The 19130-nt window shown below is 38.7% G+C and overlaps 1 protein-coding gene across 8 annotated transcripts in view; it reads left to right on the top strand.

The window, feature by feature from the left end:
- Positions 1-19130, top strand: part of CCDC141 (coiled-coil domain containing 141) — a 194972-nt gene that overhangs the window by 110275 nt on the left and 65567 nt on the right. For all 8 annotated transcript variants that reach the window (XM_031451742.2, XM_031451741.2, XM_031451739.2 and 5 more), the window contains 2 exons: positions 116-310; positions 14187-14359. In XM_031451742.2, coding sequence (XP_031307602.2) covers positions 116-310; positions 14187-14359 — 368 coding nt within the window. The remainder of the gene's footprint in view (positions 1-115; positions 311-14186; positions 14360-19130) is intronic.

The following is a 19130-nucleotide window of genomic DNA, read 5'->3' as shown; positions in this document are numbered from 1 at the left end:
ACAGGTATGTCTATATATTTCTGGTATATTCAACACATCTAAATGTCCTCTGAGTCTTCCCAGAGATTACCAAGGGGAGGATGTGTCCAGTAAACTGAAGCGTGATCTCTTGTAGGAATGGCTCTCCGTGGCTGAGAAGCTGCAGAGTGAGGCCCTTGGGATTCTGCTGTCCAAAGAACATGTGGAGAAGGAACACCTACAGCTCTCAAACCAGAAACTGAACCGGCTTCAAGAAGACTTGGGTCGGCTCATGGTGGAAAGGAAGACCTGGTTAAAAAAGGCAAATGATTTTTTCAACAGCGCTAACAAGGTCAGTGTGAGGTGGAGTTGGTAATATGAGGTAACCAGAGCAAACCAGTAAAGGGCACTGTTACTTCAATGGGCAGAACACATCACAGGAGTCTAAACTCCACGTAGAGTTTCAAAATTGATAGCAACAGAGAGGTGCTTTTAAAATATATCACTGTCATGGCCTTTATTTCGTTCTCAAAACTGAGAGACTCTATGCTTTGACATGTAAAGGGTCACTTAGGAAAAACCCAGGAGAATTTTATCTTAAACCTCTCATTGGTCTGTTTGAGGGGGATCCTTGTGCCAACATGCTAGTATTTCTCCTGGAGGAAAGGAACTATAAAATGTATCAAGGCTGAAAAAAAACAAAAAACAAAAACCTTTGAAACTTTTTCCAAAAATTTATCCTTTTTAAAAAATCCTCTTTCATTTATTAAGTAAAAGATACATAAATATTGCAGGCCTTCGGCATGCAAACCATAAGGCTCTGGTTGGCTGCCCAGCCTTGGTTTTGCCTTTTTAAGTCAGCCAAAGGGAAATCTTGCTTTGGATTGTGTCCAGGTCTTCTCGAGTGGGAGAAGAGCTCCACTTCTCTTGGCTGATTCATTTAATATTGATTGTAGCAGGTGGCTCTTATTGCGTGGTAATGTTCCTGTGTTCACATCACTCGAGTATCTGAGGCTGGTGATATTGTTGGAAAATGTTTCTACTTTTCCCAATCTAAACACCTTCAAACTGCTTTATTGAAATGGATACCTTAAATTTCACTGATGTTTTTAAAACTGGCCAGTGTGACAGGAAATAAATGGGGAGCCCCCAGAAGCTAGATATATTGTGATTTAAAGTCATGGCATCAACAATCTGATTACAATGTCCTGGTATGTATCAAAATAGCTACTTAATTTTGAATTTCGTTACTAATAGGAAACTTGGAAAGCATGAATAGTAAAGTTCCAAAATAGAGATGCTAGAATTATGGTAAAAAAAAATGTTAAAAAAGTATTTGTTAAATTATTTGCTACTTGGGATTTTTTTTATTTTAAGAGAAGAAACAGACATAGCATATTTCTGAAGCTGTTGAGCTAAGTCCATGGTACTTGCTGGTTAAATTTCTCTTCAACAGTCTTGTTTTTGAATAAGAGATTTTTAAACTTACATTACATTCTCATTCTACAAAATGAGTGGGTCATCTGCTAGTTAATTAATGCTATATACTGTTTCTAAGGAAAACAGTTATATAGGACATGTTGCTATGATGAAACAGTGCTTCTAGCCCAAGCCCGGTAATTTATAGCCCTACAAAATGTGGGGTTTTTCTCTCTCATTCTCACTCTCACTCTCACTCTCGCTTCCTCTGCTCTCATGATCTGGTTACCTTGCCAGGGAGATTTTTTTCTTCTTACATTATTCCTGGGCCTTGAGGGAGAAGGAATGCTATCTCTTACAATAGTAATTTTTTTTTAAAAAGTTGAAGAATGGAGTGGCAGCTTTCCCAAACTTACACAGTCATTCAGGTCCAAACTTAACAAATCCTATTTCTTAACCCTGAAGACCTGACTTCTAGACCCCCGGTTTAATGACTTGAATGCCATGGCTTTCAAATTGTGATTGTTCGGTTAGGACTTATCTACACTACAGTATTCTCTATAGCCAGGTGGTACTTAGAAAGATGTAGAATTCATTTTCCTTTTTCAAAGCATCGAAGAAATAATTTCCAACTCCAAATCTGAGAATTTAGTTTGAAAGATGCTAGATACTTTTACCTCAGCAAAAACAGAAGCTGGAGTTTGGAAAGTAGATGTTTAAATCATGACTCTTGAAATGAATTATTAACCATATTACTAAGAAGCAATAAATGATGAAATAATGTTGTGAGTAAATCCATTTAAATTAAAGAAGGAAATTCTTCTCAAGACTTGTAAATGGTGTTTTCCTTCTTGATTTATATTGTAGAATCTCCAAATTTTATAAAATTCTTACCACTTTACCCCATTTTTGGCATAACACTCATAAATAACCCTAGTTAAAATAAAGCACTGGATTTAAAACATTAATATAATTTCAAAATCCCTTAAAATATTTTTTTCTAGTCTGAAAGGTTTGTTTTCACCAGCAAAAGAGTATTTTCAGTTTACATCATCAATTTATCTTCAAAGCACTGAATTTTCCTTTTGAAAATTCACTTTATTGTGCCTTGAGTGCACTGTTTTCTCACTGTGATCATTTGCATCATTGATGAAACCATGTTGCTGTGAGGGTCTGAGATTTTTAACCAGCTATCTGGCTAACATGTTAACTTGTCACAGCTCATGGATGCTCAAAGAAGACATGTGACTTCTGAATCAGTTTTGGAAGACTATTGTCACAGCAAAAGCAGTAACCAGAGTGTCAGATGTCACATCAGTTCCCCAGTCCCCAATTATGCGGGGGCAGGGCAGATGGGCCCCAGTGGGTGATGGCACCGCTGTAGGTGGCATTCAGGAAAAGAATCCTTAACTTGGGGAATTTACTGTTTAATAGCAAACGGTAAGCAAGCTTGTTCTTTGTCTCAGAGGAAGACATTTCCTCAGCCCTGAAGGCTGCAAACCCAGTACTGAGAAGTGGCCCAGACAAAGAGGGATCAGAGTCAGGCGTTCTCGGCACACCAGTAAGATGGATGAGAGCAGCAGAGACTCGCCCCACGCATGCACATCTGGACGTTAGCGCTAAAAAAAAAAGGAAGTTGGGGCTTTAAAAAAAGATACTTACCTCAAAACCAATTTCATTCCTGATAAATGGAATTATTTTTTAACCAACAGTTTCCTGTTCCAAATTTGTTAAAGCTAAGTTAATGTTTTTCAATTTCTGTGTCAAACACCAGTACGAAGAAATGTTAGTGCCATGAGTATGAATGAATGAGTGGCCCGCTTGAGGGTTTGCTCAGTAAAACACAAAACACACGATTTTTAAAATAACCTTTAACCTTTCTTTGAATTTTGTTAAAATAAAAAGGAATAAATGTCATAATCTCATCTGCAAAATGGAGTGTTGTTAGTAAGATTTCCATTATGTATTTATTTCCTTTTCCATCCAGATTTTTATCATATGTTTCTGGTATTTTCTGTTGTGGTCATCTGGAAATCCCCCTCTTTTCCCCGTATTTCCTTTGTTTTTATCTGTTCCTCTCTCTCTACCAGTTCTACCAATATCTAGGGATATTCTTATTTACTAGAAAAATGTCACAATAGATTTTTTAAGTGAAGTTGCTGAATAAGTGGTGTGGCAAATTTATGAGAAAAATTACCCTTTTTCTTTAGTGATTCATTTATTTAATATTTATTGAACAAGTACTATGTGTCAGGCACTGTTCTGCAGGGAATACAGAGGAGAGCATACAAAAAAATCTATAAGCCAATGTATTTCCAATTTGTGAAATTCAGTAAAATATGATTATCACCTAATTGTCCACATTGCCCAGAGTGCCCCAGTCTTTACTCTGTAGCTTCAAGAGTGAGGCTGATTAACTTTTAATCCTGTTGGGGATTGATGATTACCCAAGAGCTTGTTTCTTGCCTTGAGAATGACTACCATCTTCAGCTTGCCATGTGACGGTTTGTACCTGGAATGACTGGAATGAGCAGTAGGTGGCGATGTTAGCACACATGACCTCGAGAGTAAGGTTACTACTGCTGCTTTTCTTTCTTTTTTTTTTTTTGAATTGAAGTATAGTTGATTTGTAATATTATATTAGTTTCAGGTGTACAACAGTGATTCAATATTTTTATATATTATACCCCATTTAAAATTACTACAAAACAATGGCTGTATTACCCTGTGCTGTACAGTCTATCTTTGTTGCATATCTATTTTATGCATAATGGTTTGTATCTCTTAATCTTATACCCTCACCTTGCCCAGCCCCCTTCCCTCTCCCTGCTGGTAACCACTGGCTTGTTCTCCGTATCTGTGAATCTATTTTGTTATATATATTCATTTGTTCAATTTTTTAGATTCCACATACAAATGAAAACATAGAGTATTTGTCTTTCTGACTTATTTCACTACGCATAATACTCATAGGTCCAACCATATTGTTTCAAATGGCAGAATTTCATTCTTTTTATGGCTGAGTAATATTCCATTGTGCATATACACACACACACACACACACACACACACACACACACACACACACACACCCACCCCACATCTTCTTTATCCATTCATCTGTTGATGGGCATTTAGGTTGCTTCCATATCTTGACTATTGTAAATGGTGCTGCTATGAACATTGGGATGCATGTATCTTTTCAAAATAGTGTTTTCATTTTCTTCAGATAAATACCCAGGAATGGAATTGCCGGATCATGTGATAGTTCTATTTTTAGTTTTTTGAGGAATCTCCATACTTTTCCACAGTGGCTGCACCAATTTACATTCCCACCAACCCAGTGCATAAGGGTTCCCTTTTCTCCACATCCCTCACCAACATTTCTCATTTGTGATCTTTTTGATGATAGCCATTTAGACAGGTGTGAAGTGATATCTCATTGTAGTTTTGATTTGCATTTCTGTGATGATTAGCGACGTTGAGCATCTTTTCGTGTACCTGTCGGCCATCTGTATGTCTTCTTTGGAAAAAATGTTTATTCAGGCCTTCTGCCCATTTTTTAATCAGGTTTTTTTTTATGTTGAGTTATATCAGCTGTTTATGTATTGTGGATATTAGCCCCTTATCAGTTATATCATTTCCAAATATTTTTTCCTCATTCAGTAGTTATCTTTCTCTTTTGTCAATGGTTTCCTTTTCTGTGCAAAAGCTTTTAAGTTTAATTAGATCCTATTCATTTATTTTTGCTTTTGTTTCCTTTCTTAGGAGACAGATACAAAAAAAAAATTCCTACGATTTATGTCAGAGCGTTCTGCCCATGTTCTCTTCTAAGAGTTTTATGGTTTCAGGCCTTACATTTAGGTCTTTAATCCATTTCGAGTTTATTTCTGTATATGGTGTGAGGAAATATTCTCATCTCATTCTTTTCCATGTAGCTGTCCAATTTTCCCAGCACCACTAATTGAAGAGACAGTCTTTTCTCCATTGTGTATTCTTGCCTTCTTTGTTGTAGATTAATTCACCGTCAGTGTGTGAGTTTATTTCTGGGCTCTCTATTCTGTTCCAGTGATCTGTTTATCTGTTTTTGTGACAGTATCATGCTGTTTTGATTACTGTAGCTTTATAATATAGTCTGAAGTCAGGGAGTGTGATTCTCCCAGCTTTGTTCTTTTTTCTCAAGATTGCTTTGGCAATCAGGGTCTTTTGTGGTTTCATATAAATTTTAGGATTATTTGCCCTAGTTCTGTGAAAAATGTCATGAGTATTTTGATAGAGATTGCTTTGGGTAATATGGACATCTTTAATAATATTAATACTTCCAATCCAAGAAATGGAATATCTTTTCATTTCTTTGTGTCATCTTCAATTTCCTTCATCAGTGTTTTAATTTTCAGAGTATAGGCCTTTCATCTCCTTGGTTAAGTTTTTTCCTAGGTATTTTATTCTTTTTAATGTGATTTTAAATGGGATTGTTTTCTTGCTTTCTTCTTCTGACAGTTCATACAGTTCAGAAAAGCAGCAGGTTTATGTATACTAATTTTATATCCCATGACTTTACTGAATGCTATTGATGCTTTCCACAAAACATATTCAAGTGGAGATTGGGCCATGTAACTCAAGAACCCAAGACACTCCCTTTGCATTTTAGAGTTATTCACTGTGTTTGGTGAACTTACTTGCTAAATCACTTAGCAACAAATGCTAGTATGGATTGATTGTCAATACTGGCTGATAGCCGATTGAAGAAGAGTTTCCCTAGTTACCAGATGTTGCTAAGAGTTATGAGGACATGGCATGAAATATGAACATAGCCCCTATTATAGTAACTCATCTTGATCCCCTCAAATTTTCATCTTTCATGATTATAGATGATCTTATTTATTATTTCCTAGCATTTTCACAAAAAAGAAGCTCTGGTTAATATGTATTGATCATCCAAAATGTACTTATCATTGTTTTAGGAATGTGGTTTAAATCAAACAGAGATAAATACACACACACACACACACACACACACACACATGCACACACAACTATGTTTCAAGAGCAGAACAATGGGAGCCTGTGTTTACATGACAACGATGATTAAACCTAAAGCTGTAAAACATGGCTGATGGGTCACAAAGCTCTCCATTCCCAGGCATACGATTTCACCAGGGAGAGCACAAAGGAGAGACCAAGATCAAAACCACGTGGTCTGGTTCTTAGGTGATCAGCCTAAAAGCATGGGTGAAGCAAAAATCTGGGGCTGCCAGACAAACATACCAGAGGCACTTTGAAATGTAATGATTATCATAGCTTCTCCTGCTTCTGCCATCACTGCTGAAAAGTCAGTATCTTTTAAAAAGATGATGTTGCTTTATCAAGATACTTACAGTGATGCAAAACAGTAATACCTACAACAGCTTAATAAAATAAAATAATTAAGCATTGAGCTTGGTACATTTTTAAAAATTTATATACGCATTGTTCTACCTTTTTCAAAATAGATACATTTTAGCCCGGATGTAGGAAACAATTCACTAAAAAGCCCAGTTATAATACGAATTGACAGAAAAAACCTGCCCAAGTGGAGGAACCAAAGAAATATTATCCAGAAGGAATTTGTTGAAGTGATAGAAATGAATTCAAGTCATTAAGCTAATTGTCATTAGACATCAAGGAAAGTGTAACTGCTTTCAGTTTCATAATTCTTAAGCAGCCTGTCTCAGATTTCTCATTGCCAGAAAACCTTCCCTTTCTCTTAGAAAAGCAACTTGCTTTTACTCCCTCCCTTCTTATATACTTGCATTCAGTTAATATGTTACATACCTGTAGTTGTCATGCATCATATAGGAACTCGAGCTAAAGTAATAAAAGATGTAATCCTTGCCTTCCAGACCCCATCATGCTGGCTTAGAGGAGAGGCTAGGAAACAGAAGTGCTGTGTGCTGTGGGGAAGCCTTGGTGGAGTAATCCTGGGGTGTTAGATCACACAGAGAGGACACCCTTAACTTGACCCAGGGAAAGTTTCAGGAAGGCTTCCCTGGACTAGAGGCTCAATGAGCTGCATTTGGAAGGTTGGGCAAGAAGGGGTTGCGGAAGGCTGCATAGTACACTGCCGTCTCACATTTGGGGACCCTAAGGTCATGTATTTTGCCGAGACCGTAAGGTGTCAGCCATGAGTGGTGAGAGGCAAAGAGTGATAGAAGAAGCAAGGGTTCAGGAAGCGTCTTGAATTGAATGCTAAGAAGTTTCTGTCTTACACTAAACATGTCCTTCAGTATGCAGAGATAGTAAGGTGTTGAAAAAGTCCTGATGGGGCAAATCTCCTCGTGTAGAAGCAAGTGATAACTTAAAATACTCTCCTCTTGTACTCGCTCTAAGAATGGTTTTAAAAACCCTTGGTTTTATGGCTCAGGGACAGGCTATTTAAACCACAGTAAGTATTTGATAAATATGCTAAACTATTAGCATGCAATTATTAAATATCTATCTATCTAAAATAGAAAAGTTATCAAAATCAAGGAATACCTTTAACATCTTAACGTCTCTCATGAGAACCCACAACTCGTCTATATTTAATGGTCTTATAATCCAGACTTTCAATTTTATTGTCACTTACTCATGAGTATCTTTCACAATAAAGCTATCAACTGACTTCTGAGGCATGAATGTATTAATTGGTCTCCCTCCTATGCACAATTTCAGATGGTTGTACCTCTTCCTTGACAGTAAATATATTCTTCCTTGTATTACAGGTTAATTCAGGGTAGATTTACTTTCCTTTGCTAAATTAAAATTCCTTCAGGGTAAGAAATATGTCCATTTTACTTTGTGTTCACCAGAACAGTGTCTCCCAGGTAGTAGATGCTCAATAATTATTTGAATGATTGAAAGCAGTAGAATATTAGAAACTGTGGAGTTTCAAGGCCAGCTAGCTACATTGTTCATAAGAGATTGTCTTGATCCAAGGTAGTTGGGATGAGATCATTTTGAAAGAGGAGAGCTTAATTACTTTAATACACAAGATTTCAAACTCAGTCTCTGTGTCATATCTGAGAAGGAAAGTAGTGATGTATAAAGAGACTTGTCATCACCCATATCACCTCCTCTGAGTGGTCTCCAGGCAGCATTAATTGCTTATTTCTTATTATTCCCATAGTATTTCTCTGTGCTCCTTTGAGAGAGATTACCTTAAGCATCTTCATATGCCACCTAGTGTTCATAACATTTTGTATAATGAATGAATGGATGACTGGCCATGTGACAAGTCAATTTACATTTTGAGCTTGAGTTTTCTCTTTTTGAAATTGGTCTAACAATTCTTATCTACTTCGGGGAATATTCGGGAATGAAAGTTCTTACAATTGGTGATAAATGTACAAAATCTTTTCAGGGGAGAATTAGAGTGGAAATAAACAAATGGAATTGTAGAAGATGAAGTGAATATTTAGAAACATTTGCTAGGATGACACTTCTGTAAAATAATACAGTGGATTTTGGAACCAGGCTGCCTGGATATGAATCTGATCTCAGACATTTCTTAGCTCTGTGACCTTGGGCAGTTACTTACCTTCCTTGTGCATCCAGCTTTCTAATCTGTAAAATGGAAATAATAACTATATGTACCTCACAGAGTCCTTGCTCCATTTAAGTGAGTTAACACATGACTAGTGCACAGAGCAGCTAAGCGCTCACTAAGTGCTAGCTGTCACTTTGTCATTATATATGCATTTATATATGTATGCATTTAATATGTGCTCACTGCTCTAGCATGACTTCAGTGCTTTTGTTCATCTTCATATCCCCAGCACAGAGCAGAGTACATGCTCCATAGATTTCAATAAATATTTGTTGAATAAATGAAAAAAAGAATGCTCTGCACATTGCAAATGGACATACTCTGTGTTAATAATCCTAAGATCATCCTAAAACCACTTAGGTCAGTTTAGATCAAAGAAAATCAGAAATTATAAACAGTGACTAGCTGGCTAAAGTTCAGCATTTAACATTTCTAAGATGGACTCATCTCAGAAAAAGTTAAGAAGTGGTCAGTACCTAAAGTGCCTCCATGCCTTGTAAATAATGTGCTTCAGATACATGCCACTTTCAATCTCAAACTCCTCCTTTTCCGAAGTTTTTCAGCTTTTCAGATTGTGAGGCAAAAGCCTGCTTTAGGTACTCATGATTTTAAACACCTTTCATTAATATCGCTAGTCTACCTTGTAACACTAGTGACACTGAGGGAGTTCCGGGGCCGAGCATCCACAGGCTTGGAGAGGCAAGGAGTCAGCCGGAGCAGCCTCAGGGGACAGCAAAGATCGGGAGCTGAAAATCCCATCACCCTGCTGCCCCTGGCCTTCAGGGAGTTTGAACTCCTGGGCAGATTTGGGCAAGACCTGAATTAGCAATCAGCTTGCCACACTGGGAGCCACTAGAAGTTGTCTAGGTTGTGTTTAGGGAAAGAAACGAAAGCTTTTGGTCTTGTAAAGTACTGAACCCAGGGGAACTTTAAATCTCTGCAGATAGTGCAATTCAGTGCTCTTAATTAGAAGCTGAATTGAGTTTTGTGTCCTCGGTAATTATAAATGATTTGACCAAAACTTATTCTCCACCCTAGGGATTCATGAAAGGAAAACATTTTAAGGCTCTGCAGTAGTTTTTGTTGTTGATGTTTTAATGTTGATTCTCTTCAAATTAGTCAAGAAGCAAATAATATTACTTATCAAGCATCTTTGTGGAACAACACAATGTAAGAATTATGCTAGATGATTCATGGTTCTTGCTTAACTTATTAATCTCATAGATATTTTTAAAAGAATAAAATGTGCCATATCTTGATATCTCTGCTTGCATCCTGTGCTTAACAAGGGAAAAAGGAAAGATCTTTATTAGTATCTTAGAGAGCAAAACCTAAGCAGTGCCTTAATCTTTCCCAAACCAGGGCCAAAAGGGCTAAGTCATCTGCTCCTTGTCCCCTGAGAGGTACCATATAGAAGAGCCAAGAAGAGCCAAGAAGTGTCAGAACCCAGAGGGAGAAAATATTATCCTTGGGCCTGTATCTTTATTTATTCTAATCCAGTCGCATAACCTCTATTTGACCATCACATAGAAGGTTAGAAGAAAGAGGGGGATGTGATAGGAAAAAACTCAAGGTAAAATGTTAATTCCAAAGGAGTTTATGTGGAGGTCACAGTGTTCTTGCCAGAAATAACCTGTTGTGCATCGTGTGTGCAACAAAAAGAGATTCCTTCCAGCCTGGATCTAGCGTGTCGAGTTCCTCACGGATATGCTAAATAGAAAAGCACTCAGTTCTATTTCGGGGGTAGATTAAGTGAGAACAGTGATACTTAGATCATTTCTGGAATTGGCACATGGATTCCTCATCAAATTCTGCCTGGGAATAAGACAAATGAGATTTGCATATGATCTGGACAGCCACAGATAGTATAATCTTGAGAGAAGTCTCTTCTTAAAATTGAGACATTTCACTATTTCTGTGTCTATAGATTATTCCTGTTAGGCTTAAGTTAGGATTAAAGATAAGGAACAAGCTGTTTTACAGCATCCAGCCTGTCTTACCTATTGCAGTTATTTTGTAAATATATTGTTGAGCTAATGCAAGAAAGCAATTGCTCACCTCCTCTCTACTGCTGTAGTTCTATTAACTGTGATGCGTAGAGAAATTAATAGATAAATGCTTTCCTAACACTTTGATCTCTTTGAAAAAAAGTTCTGAAAGAAAAGTTGTCTATTTTAATTCTAAGTGGTTGGTTGCATTGGCCCTTGATCTACCACCTCCTCCTTCTAGTGATTGTTTAGCCCTTCGGTTTATTTCCCTGCTACTGGGAAATGATACTTTTCTGATAACATTCAGGAATGAGGTGGAGTCACATCACACATGCATTTCATGTACGTGTGGCTTTAGAATCTAATTGCTATGAAGATGAGACCAATGCCCAAGGATCGGAGAGTAGCAGCTGTTCAGTTGAGTTCACAAGATGGGAAATCCACATAGAGTGAGTGGCAGGCAACAGGTGGCCGTGCTCTTCTCAGTGATTTTTCAAAGATGTGTCTGTTCAATCAAGATTTAGAATAAGAGCCAGTAGGTATTTCCTGAGTACTTACTACATTTCTACCATCACGGCCTAGTTACTTTCATATTTTTTCCTTCTTTAATTCTCAAGACAGTGACAAACATGATATGTATTAAGGTTATAGTGGCTTAACATTAAGATAGAATGGAGTTAAACTTGTAGGCAGGAAAAGGCACTTTTGAAGTCTGTCCTGTCCCCAGTCACAGTAAGAACTTGAGGATTACTTTAAGGAAGGAGAGAAGTGAATGTCCTGACATCTAAGTATACATTTCCCCGTATTTCTTCCTTTAGTCCAGTTCAGTGGCTCTCAGTCCTAATTGTGAGTATGCCTTACTGTGAGCACTGGTTCACATACACTAAACTTTAAGCATGATTTAAGGGAGTTCATAATAATTTTGACTACACCAGATTTTGGCTTTAGGCACCAACTTTAAAACCAACCCTTGATTAACAAGAGACTCCATGTTATTCAAAATAAGCAATACAATTACAAATATAAAACAAAATTCCGGAAGCAGTAGTTATTGCCTGGTGGTGTTTCAGTGTGTTATGGAAAGATCGAGAAAGCCATTCAAATTATCTTTTTAACATCAGCATCTCAACACATTTGGCCCTGTTGCCAACTGCAGGAAAGAAAAAGGATCAGATAAGGAGGAAGAGTTCTTCAGGTACAAAGTTTCTTTAATCAAACTGTCTTTCTGTTACAGTCCTTTATTGCATAAGGGAAATCACTCAATCTTTCTCTGTATCTTTTCTCACCTGTAATAAGGAAAGGTAGACGCTATTTACAAAAAGTAAGTTTCAAACCCCACTTTTCCACCTAGGATTAGCAGCCTTCTTGGAAATGCCTCTTTTCTTAAGCCTCCCATAGTAATCCTCTGCTACATGACCTTATAGCTCAGAATTTAGGAGCAGGGGCCTCAGGGCCAGACAAAGTGACTGCAAATACCAAATATGCTGCTTAGTACAGATATGACTTTGTGCAGTTTGTTGAACTTCTCTGAGACACAGTTTCCCCAACCCTATAAAGGGGATAATTTCTCACTCCCTCCCATGGCTGTTAAGAACAGTATGCCTGGAACTCAGCAGACATTGAAAAATATTTGTTGACTGGATGAAAAGTAATGGTGAAACACATAGTAGAGAAGAAGCACGTAGTTCTCCTTAAACTATGGTGGTTATTTTTATTACTTCCTATCATCTACTAAGTAAGTGGGAATGAGTTTTCTTTATACCCACGAAGTAAATGCAAAGAGCAGATTCAGGAGACGTGAGGACATTGGTGGGAAAACAGAGTATCAACATACAAGTAGTATGACCGTATTTGAGAGATTTCATTTGTAAATTCAGAGTTCGTCCAGTTCCAGTTCTTCCGTTAAGACTCAGCTCCCTTCGATAGTGGCTGGGTGTGGGGGCCCGGGTGCTTTGGCACGGCTGCACAGCTGTAGCCTCTACGTTTGGCTTAAGCTGTGTTCCCTAGGCGTCAGCCCAGCCCTGCTCCCCTCCCTGGTCTCTCTCAGGTCTCAGTGGTATTAGACTCATAAGACCATCGCTCTCATTTCTTGAGTCTTCTGTGGGGTCTTCCTGTTTCACCCGATGGGCCCCTGCCGAGCTCACTGGCTTCCACCTTAGCTCAGGCAGGCTAGACTTCAAGGTTCCTGCTGACTAGGACAAGTCAGGCTTACTGGGGTAGGACCATTCTCCAGAAGGCTGTGGCACGTCCTGTAAGATGGCTTCTTCTAGGAGAGCCAAAGGGCAGCATGGCAGGAGCTCCCTTGCTGTTCACCTTCAGCTTACCTAACTCATCTCCTGATCCAGGCCCACGTGCCCAGGTAGGCTATCAGGAGACCTGTGAAGACCACAGGGCTTGGCTCTCTTTTCCTCGTATTACCACAGTCCTCTTTTACTGCTTTTCTATCACATACTCTTCCTTCTTAATGCCAAGTAGGCCTTCATGACCAAAAGGATAGTGTCCTCTCTACTCTGTGTTAACTCTGTAAGTTTCATCTCCCATTCTTGGTTGTTGACCTCCTAATAAAGGAAGAAAACAAAGGAATTAAAAAATCTCTCAAGACAGTATCTTGATTTACCAAGTGATTTTTTTTCTTCATAATCCTATATTGCATGTCAGAAGCCGAATATTACCTTGTCTTAGGCTTTGCACTGCTTCAGAACCAAATTCCAATCTTCTCTGTAGGCAGATGGATGCCTTGGATGGAATAGACAGAAGATCTCATACTCAGAAAAAGGCAAGGAGCAAAAAAACCCCAAATTTCTTGAATACTTCCCCATAGTGATTTAGGTTCAAAGTGCAATTTATTTGGAATTTTTAAAAAGGTATTACAGAGATATTAGGTTATGAAAGTCTGCATATTTTTAAAACATTTCATCCATTAGTTGTTTACAGTATAGGATGTGCAAAAAATAAACCTGGCTCCCCAAACTCTCTACAGTTATAACTGTATTGTATAGGTACATTCTCAATGTAAACTATTTGGGTAATTTTATGGTGTTGACATTTATCTGTGCTGAACTGAGCTGTGATCAGTTTCCCTAAATGGAGCCTTAAAACTGTACAGCTGTTTTCCTAAGACTCAGATTATTGTTTTTGGTTATGATCAAACCAATAAATTGTATGGGCTGGTTTAATCTCCAGTATTTTGTGTACACATTGATGTAGACTTTATACTGGAAGAGCAGAAAATGAAAGTATGTTTTATTTGGCAGGCATTTGATGTACTTGGAAGAGTTGAAGCTTACCTTAAGCTCCTTAAATCAGAGGGTTTAAGTCTGCCTGTCTTGGCAGCGAGGCATGAGGAATTACACAGAGAAATTAAAGACTGTGCCGCTGATGCTTTGCAAAAGGGACAAGCCTTAATCAGCCAAGTAGCCTCCTGCAGGTAAGTGAAGTCTATCCTTTCCTTAGTGTAACAAGCTTTTTCACAGTTTCCACAACCTCCTAAAAAATAAATTGCATGATTTTTTTTCTACCACTGGTGTTTTGCTGCATTATAACATGGCTTTAAAGGATCTATAGAATTTTGGTCAACAGTGATTCTGAACACAGCATTGCTCGTCCAGAAGTGAAGTCAAGCCACATTCTGACCTGAGGACCTGGAGATGCTAAAGCTTTCTTTCTATGAGTTTCTGAGGAGGGGAGAGGGAAAGGAAAACTGAACTTTCCTTCTGTATATTTTTCATGTTCTAGTACCTTCATGGTATTACTTCCTCCCTTTTAATTCATGAATCTTGAGTCTACCCTGTCCCTTTTTTCTTTTCTGTAAAAAATTAAGTTTCAAAATTCCCTTTCATTTATCACCTTGATGGCTCGCCAAGCCAAACCCTAAGTAAAAGATGACATTGCTAATAATAATAATAGCTCCCTTTTTAACAATTGAGAGCCCACTCTGTACCAGGCTCTGTCTCAGCAGCTTTGGGAGCATTGTCTTATTAATAATCCTCATAGCAGCTCTACAAAGCAGATACTATTCATGTTCTCTTTTCACAAGCAACTGAGATACAGAGAGGTTAAGTAACTTGCAAAGGGTCACACATCCAGTTAGTAGTATAGCCAGAATTTGAACCCAAGTGCATGGATCCAGATTGATGGTCTAGTGCATCCCAGACCTCATGCTTTTAGCCAGTGTACTAGGGAGGATTGTTTTGATGAGCACATTCAGTGAGTGTATCAGCATGAGCTTAGAGTTAGGTGGGAATGAGGAAAGAGAAGGACCTTGAGAAATAGGAAAAGAATGCAGTACGAGAACGTATGAGAAAGAATAGGGATTGGAAGACAAAAGGGAGGTGACAGGGCAGATGATGGAACAGATGTTGGCTAGGAAGAAATGATGGCAGGGATTGTGTTTTGACAGAGAGAGAAAAGATTTGTGCAGCTGGGGTAAGCCCAGTTTTTAATCTTCCACATCCACACTCTCCTTGAAACCTAGAGACATTCGATTTGAAGAACAATGAAATAGGTCAAATATGGTAAAAAAAATTATTTTATTTCTATTTAAACCTTCTTTATGCTCTATTTTAAATGTGTTGAAAAGTGTTGATTTAGTAAGTTTGGGTTTAGGAGATTTTCTTTTCAGAAGATAATTTGAATTTGGACAGATATATGTCACCAGGGCTTGTGATGGTTGCTATGGGACCATGCAAAGCCAAGATCAGAAATAATCCAAGATTTTCCAGCAGGAGCTAGAAAGCTGCGGCTATGAGATGGGCAAATGATTCTCATCTTGGAAAAACTAACAATATCTATAGTTACTAAGTGTCTTTAAGTCCAAGCCATGCGTCAGGTGATAGTGTGTCCACCCCGCTCCAGGAGTCTCAGTATGTCTGGCCCCCAAGTATGGGTATGAGAGCTCCTTTCTCCCCTCCCCTGCTAAAGATCCAGTCTTCCAGAATGTAGAAGTGTCTTGGACCATGCAGAAGATACCCTCTAGGGTTCCTGGACTTGTTGAGCCTGGGCTCAGGGCACATGCTGGACACTGATCTGAGTCGTGTCATGATGGACTAAGTGCTGAGCTCTCCAGCCATAACTGGGGAATGGTCCCATGTCAGCTTAGCATGTAGGTCTCAAAGCACAGACAGATAACTGTTTCTCAGTTGAGGCCACTCTTTACATGTGGTACTTTCCCTGGCCTTGGGCAGTTTCCTTTCATGCAAGGATGAATCAGGAGGCAGCCAAAGGCCCCTCTGCAGATCTCATGATCTGTCTCTAGTACGCTGCCTCTGAAATTCTAGGTGTCCTGGACTCCTCGAAGTCTGATCTCTGTCTCCTCAGCTCAGCAAGACCTCTGGGCTCTGTTTGGTTCCACCTCCCTGAGCTTTGGTCTGGAGATTACCTCCCAGGCAGCAGGCAGATCCAATCACAGCACTCACCTTCCTTTCCCTTCTCTCAGGGGTCGCTGTCCTGTGCCACCTGTCGTTCAGTGTCTGAGAACCCTTGTTTCGTGTGCTTTGTCTGGTTTTCTAGTTGTTCAAAGCATGAGGGTAAATACAGGGCCTGCTTCTTGGCATCAGTTTTGATGCTTCAGTCCTGGAGTTGGAAGGCAGGTCACAATTTAGTACTCCTAAACTTTGTCCTGTTTGCTCTAATCAATAATGCTTTGTTTTCAGTATTTAAATTAAGAGAAGTGCTTTTATTTTATATTACATTCTATTTTCAGGGTTTTAGTGACTGTTTTTGGCAATCCATTTGGTAATGGTCCACATGCTTATTTACTTAGTTGGTCTCATTCTTTTCGACTCCTTAGGTCTTTCTAGTCTTAATTTTTAATCTATATTGTTTCTCAAACGGGCTGTAGTTCTGTTCTTCAGGCTGCAGACTGGATCTTAACAGAAGACGTCATAGGTAGAGACCATTTCAAGAAACTTGAATTAGTGGTTAGGTAACTGGATTAAAAACAATAATTAGCAGTGTGAATTCTGTCTACATTCTATATAAATGAACTTTCATAGTAGTTCCAAGATATTTGGTTGCCCTGAGATTTCACAATATTTTACAAATCAATACTATTTCATTTTGCAAGAGGAACTGAAGGTAAAGTGCAGTTGTTACTTGGAAAAGGACATTTCTGATTAGAGGGTAGATGTAGAATAGAAATCCACTAAAAGCTGAATTGAAATGCATTAGAATCTCAGTCGTGAACTAGAGCCACATGTGGCTACTGACCTCAATCCCATGCATCCCATCTGGGACTTGCTTTCCTTCTTCATCTAACGATTTTTCTATTCGATGACCTGGGTTACCATCACAGGAAAGAAACTGAACCTAAGAAGGAGATTTCAAATTGCAGCCATGGCTGTATTGAAGGTAGAGTTTAGACTAATGGCAACAAAAATAAACATAAATTTCAGCAGAGAAAGGTCCACGTTACTGAGCATCACAATGGCTTTCTTGACTTCTGAATGCCAGCCACACTACCAGGACACAAAACACTAAAATACCTACTGTCTGACATTTGAAAATTGGTGTGGGTAAGAAACTTAGGACCTAGTATCAAAGGAGTTTTATTTCATGCATTCCGAGAGCCAAACAATGCCAGGACTTTTAAACTTAACTTCTCTAAACCCCAGTTTCCTCATCAGTAAAATGGAGATATACATTTTATAGAGGATCTTTAAAAATCAGATGGATAGCACCACTCTCAGCACATAGAGAACACCCAGTAAACAATTGGTTCACTTATTTTTTTAACCTTCTATACAAAGAGTTTTAAAAGCAAAATACTGAGTTACATGTTGTTTCAGATGGCTACGACAGAATCAGCTGCACCAAATCATACTCATTTTCATGAACTGGGGAAGCTTACATTAGAAATACAACAGATAAACATTTATCCTGAGGTAATAAAAGGCAAAATTTAGTACTGGGGCAGATAGGAATTTCAGAGACCCTTAGATCTAATTTTTTTCTATTCTTTAACACAATAGGACTTGAGAAATTCATATTAATCTGTGATGAAGCTTCCCAGTAAATCTGAGAATTTTGTCATTATTTTTCTGTAATTATTTTATTATTAAGAACAGATCCACACTGTTTTTCTATCCTGGAATCAAATACCTTTGAAGTTGGGGAAGCCTCACAAAATAAATAATGCTTATTTACATATTTCCTTGCCTCTTTCCTCCATATACTCAGGTGATAGAATAATTCTGAGTCATCCTTAAATTGTTTATTACCTTTCAGAGTATCTGTCACATAACCTCAATACACTTTAATGTGAAAGGCATTTTAGTGCACTCATCTGCACTTAGTTATGATGCGGGTTGCTGTCATGGGACCTGATAATGGTCAAACCAGACTTACAGTGAGGTTGAAAGCTCCTGGAATCCAGCCCCCTCACTTCCTCCTGGGCCTTCCCTGGCATCATCATAGAGCACCGAGTGTAAAGATAGCCCAAAGGTGTCCTGCTACTGAGACAGGAGGGAAGAGAACAGGGCACAACCATTAAAAGAATGACACAGCAATTGAGGATAGGACAGAAACTGGTTAGAACCAACTCGGCCCAAGATGGCAGAAAATTCAACTTCCAGTAGACTTGAGCCTCACTGTAGGCTCATTGTTATTGCATGCTAACTGACACACCCACAGGTGCCATGAGAGTTTGGAGGTTGGCCATAAAAGGCCAAAAAGTGGGTGGTAGCCTAATTTCCTAGAAATACCTGCCCCTTCCCCAAAGCAGATGGAATAATCCTCCTACTTGTTAACATATGAAATTACCTGGCCTATTAAAACCTCATGGCTGATCTTACTTTCCTAGACAACTCCAAGCTCCAGCGCTGCCTCTCTCACCTTTGAGATGGCCTGCAATCTGTCTATGGAGTGTGTATCTCCCTGTATAAACTTACTTTCACTTTACTGTGTCTCACTCTTGGATTCTTTCCTAAGACAAGAGCCTAGTCTCCAGTAACACTACCAAGCAGAAGTCTCTATTTATTAAGCCACAGGAAGCTGTGATGATTGGAAATGCTGGGTCAGAGACCTTGGGTGAAGGTGGAGTTTTCCACAATGGGACAAAAACTAGAAACCCTCCTTTTAGGCACGAGGAAGCTTTGGGGACAGTGGGTGTTGGAGCCACCTCTTTAGAGAAGGGAGACACAATCCCAGGCTCCTGTGATCTAGATGGGTCAAGTGTAGGAACGAGACTTGAGAGGGCCATT

Source organism: Camelus dromedarius, chromosome 4 (assembly GCF_036321535.1).
Source record: "Camelus dromedarius isolate mCamDro1 chromosome 4, mCamDro1.pat, whole genome shotgun sequence".
In the NCBI taxonomy this organism is placed as follows: Eukaryota; Metazoa; Chordata; class Mammalia; order Artiodactyla; family Camelidae; genus Camelus; species Camelus dromedarius.
This window is presented reverse-complemented; position numbering and strand designations above follow the sequence as displayed.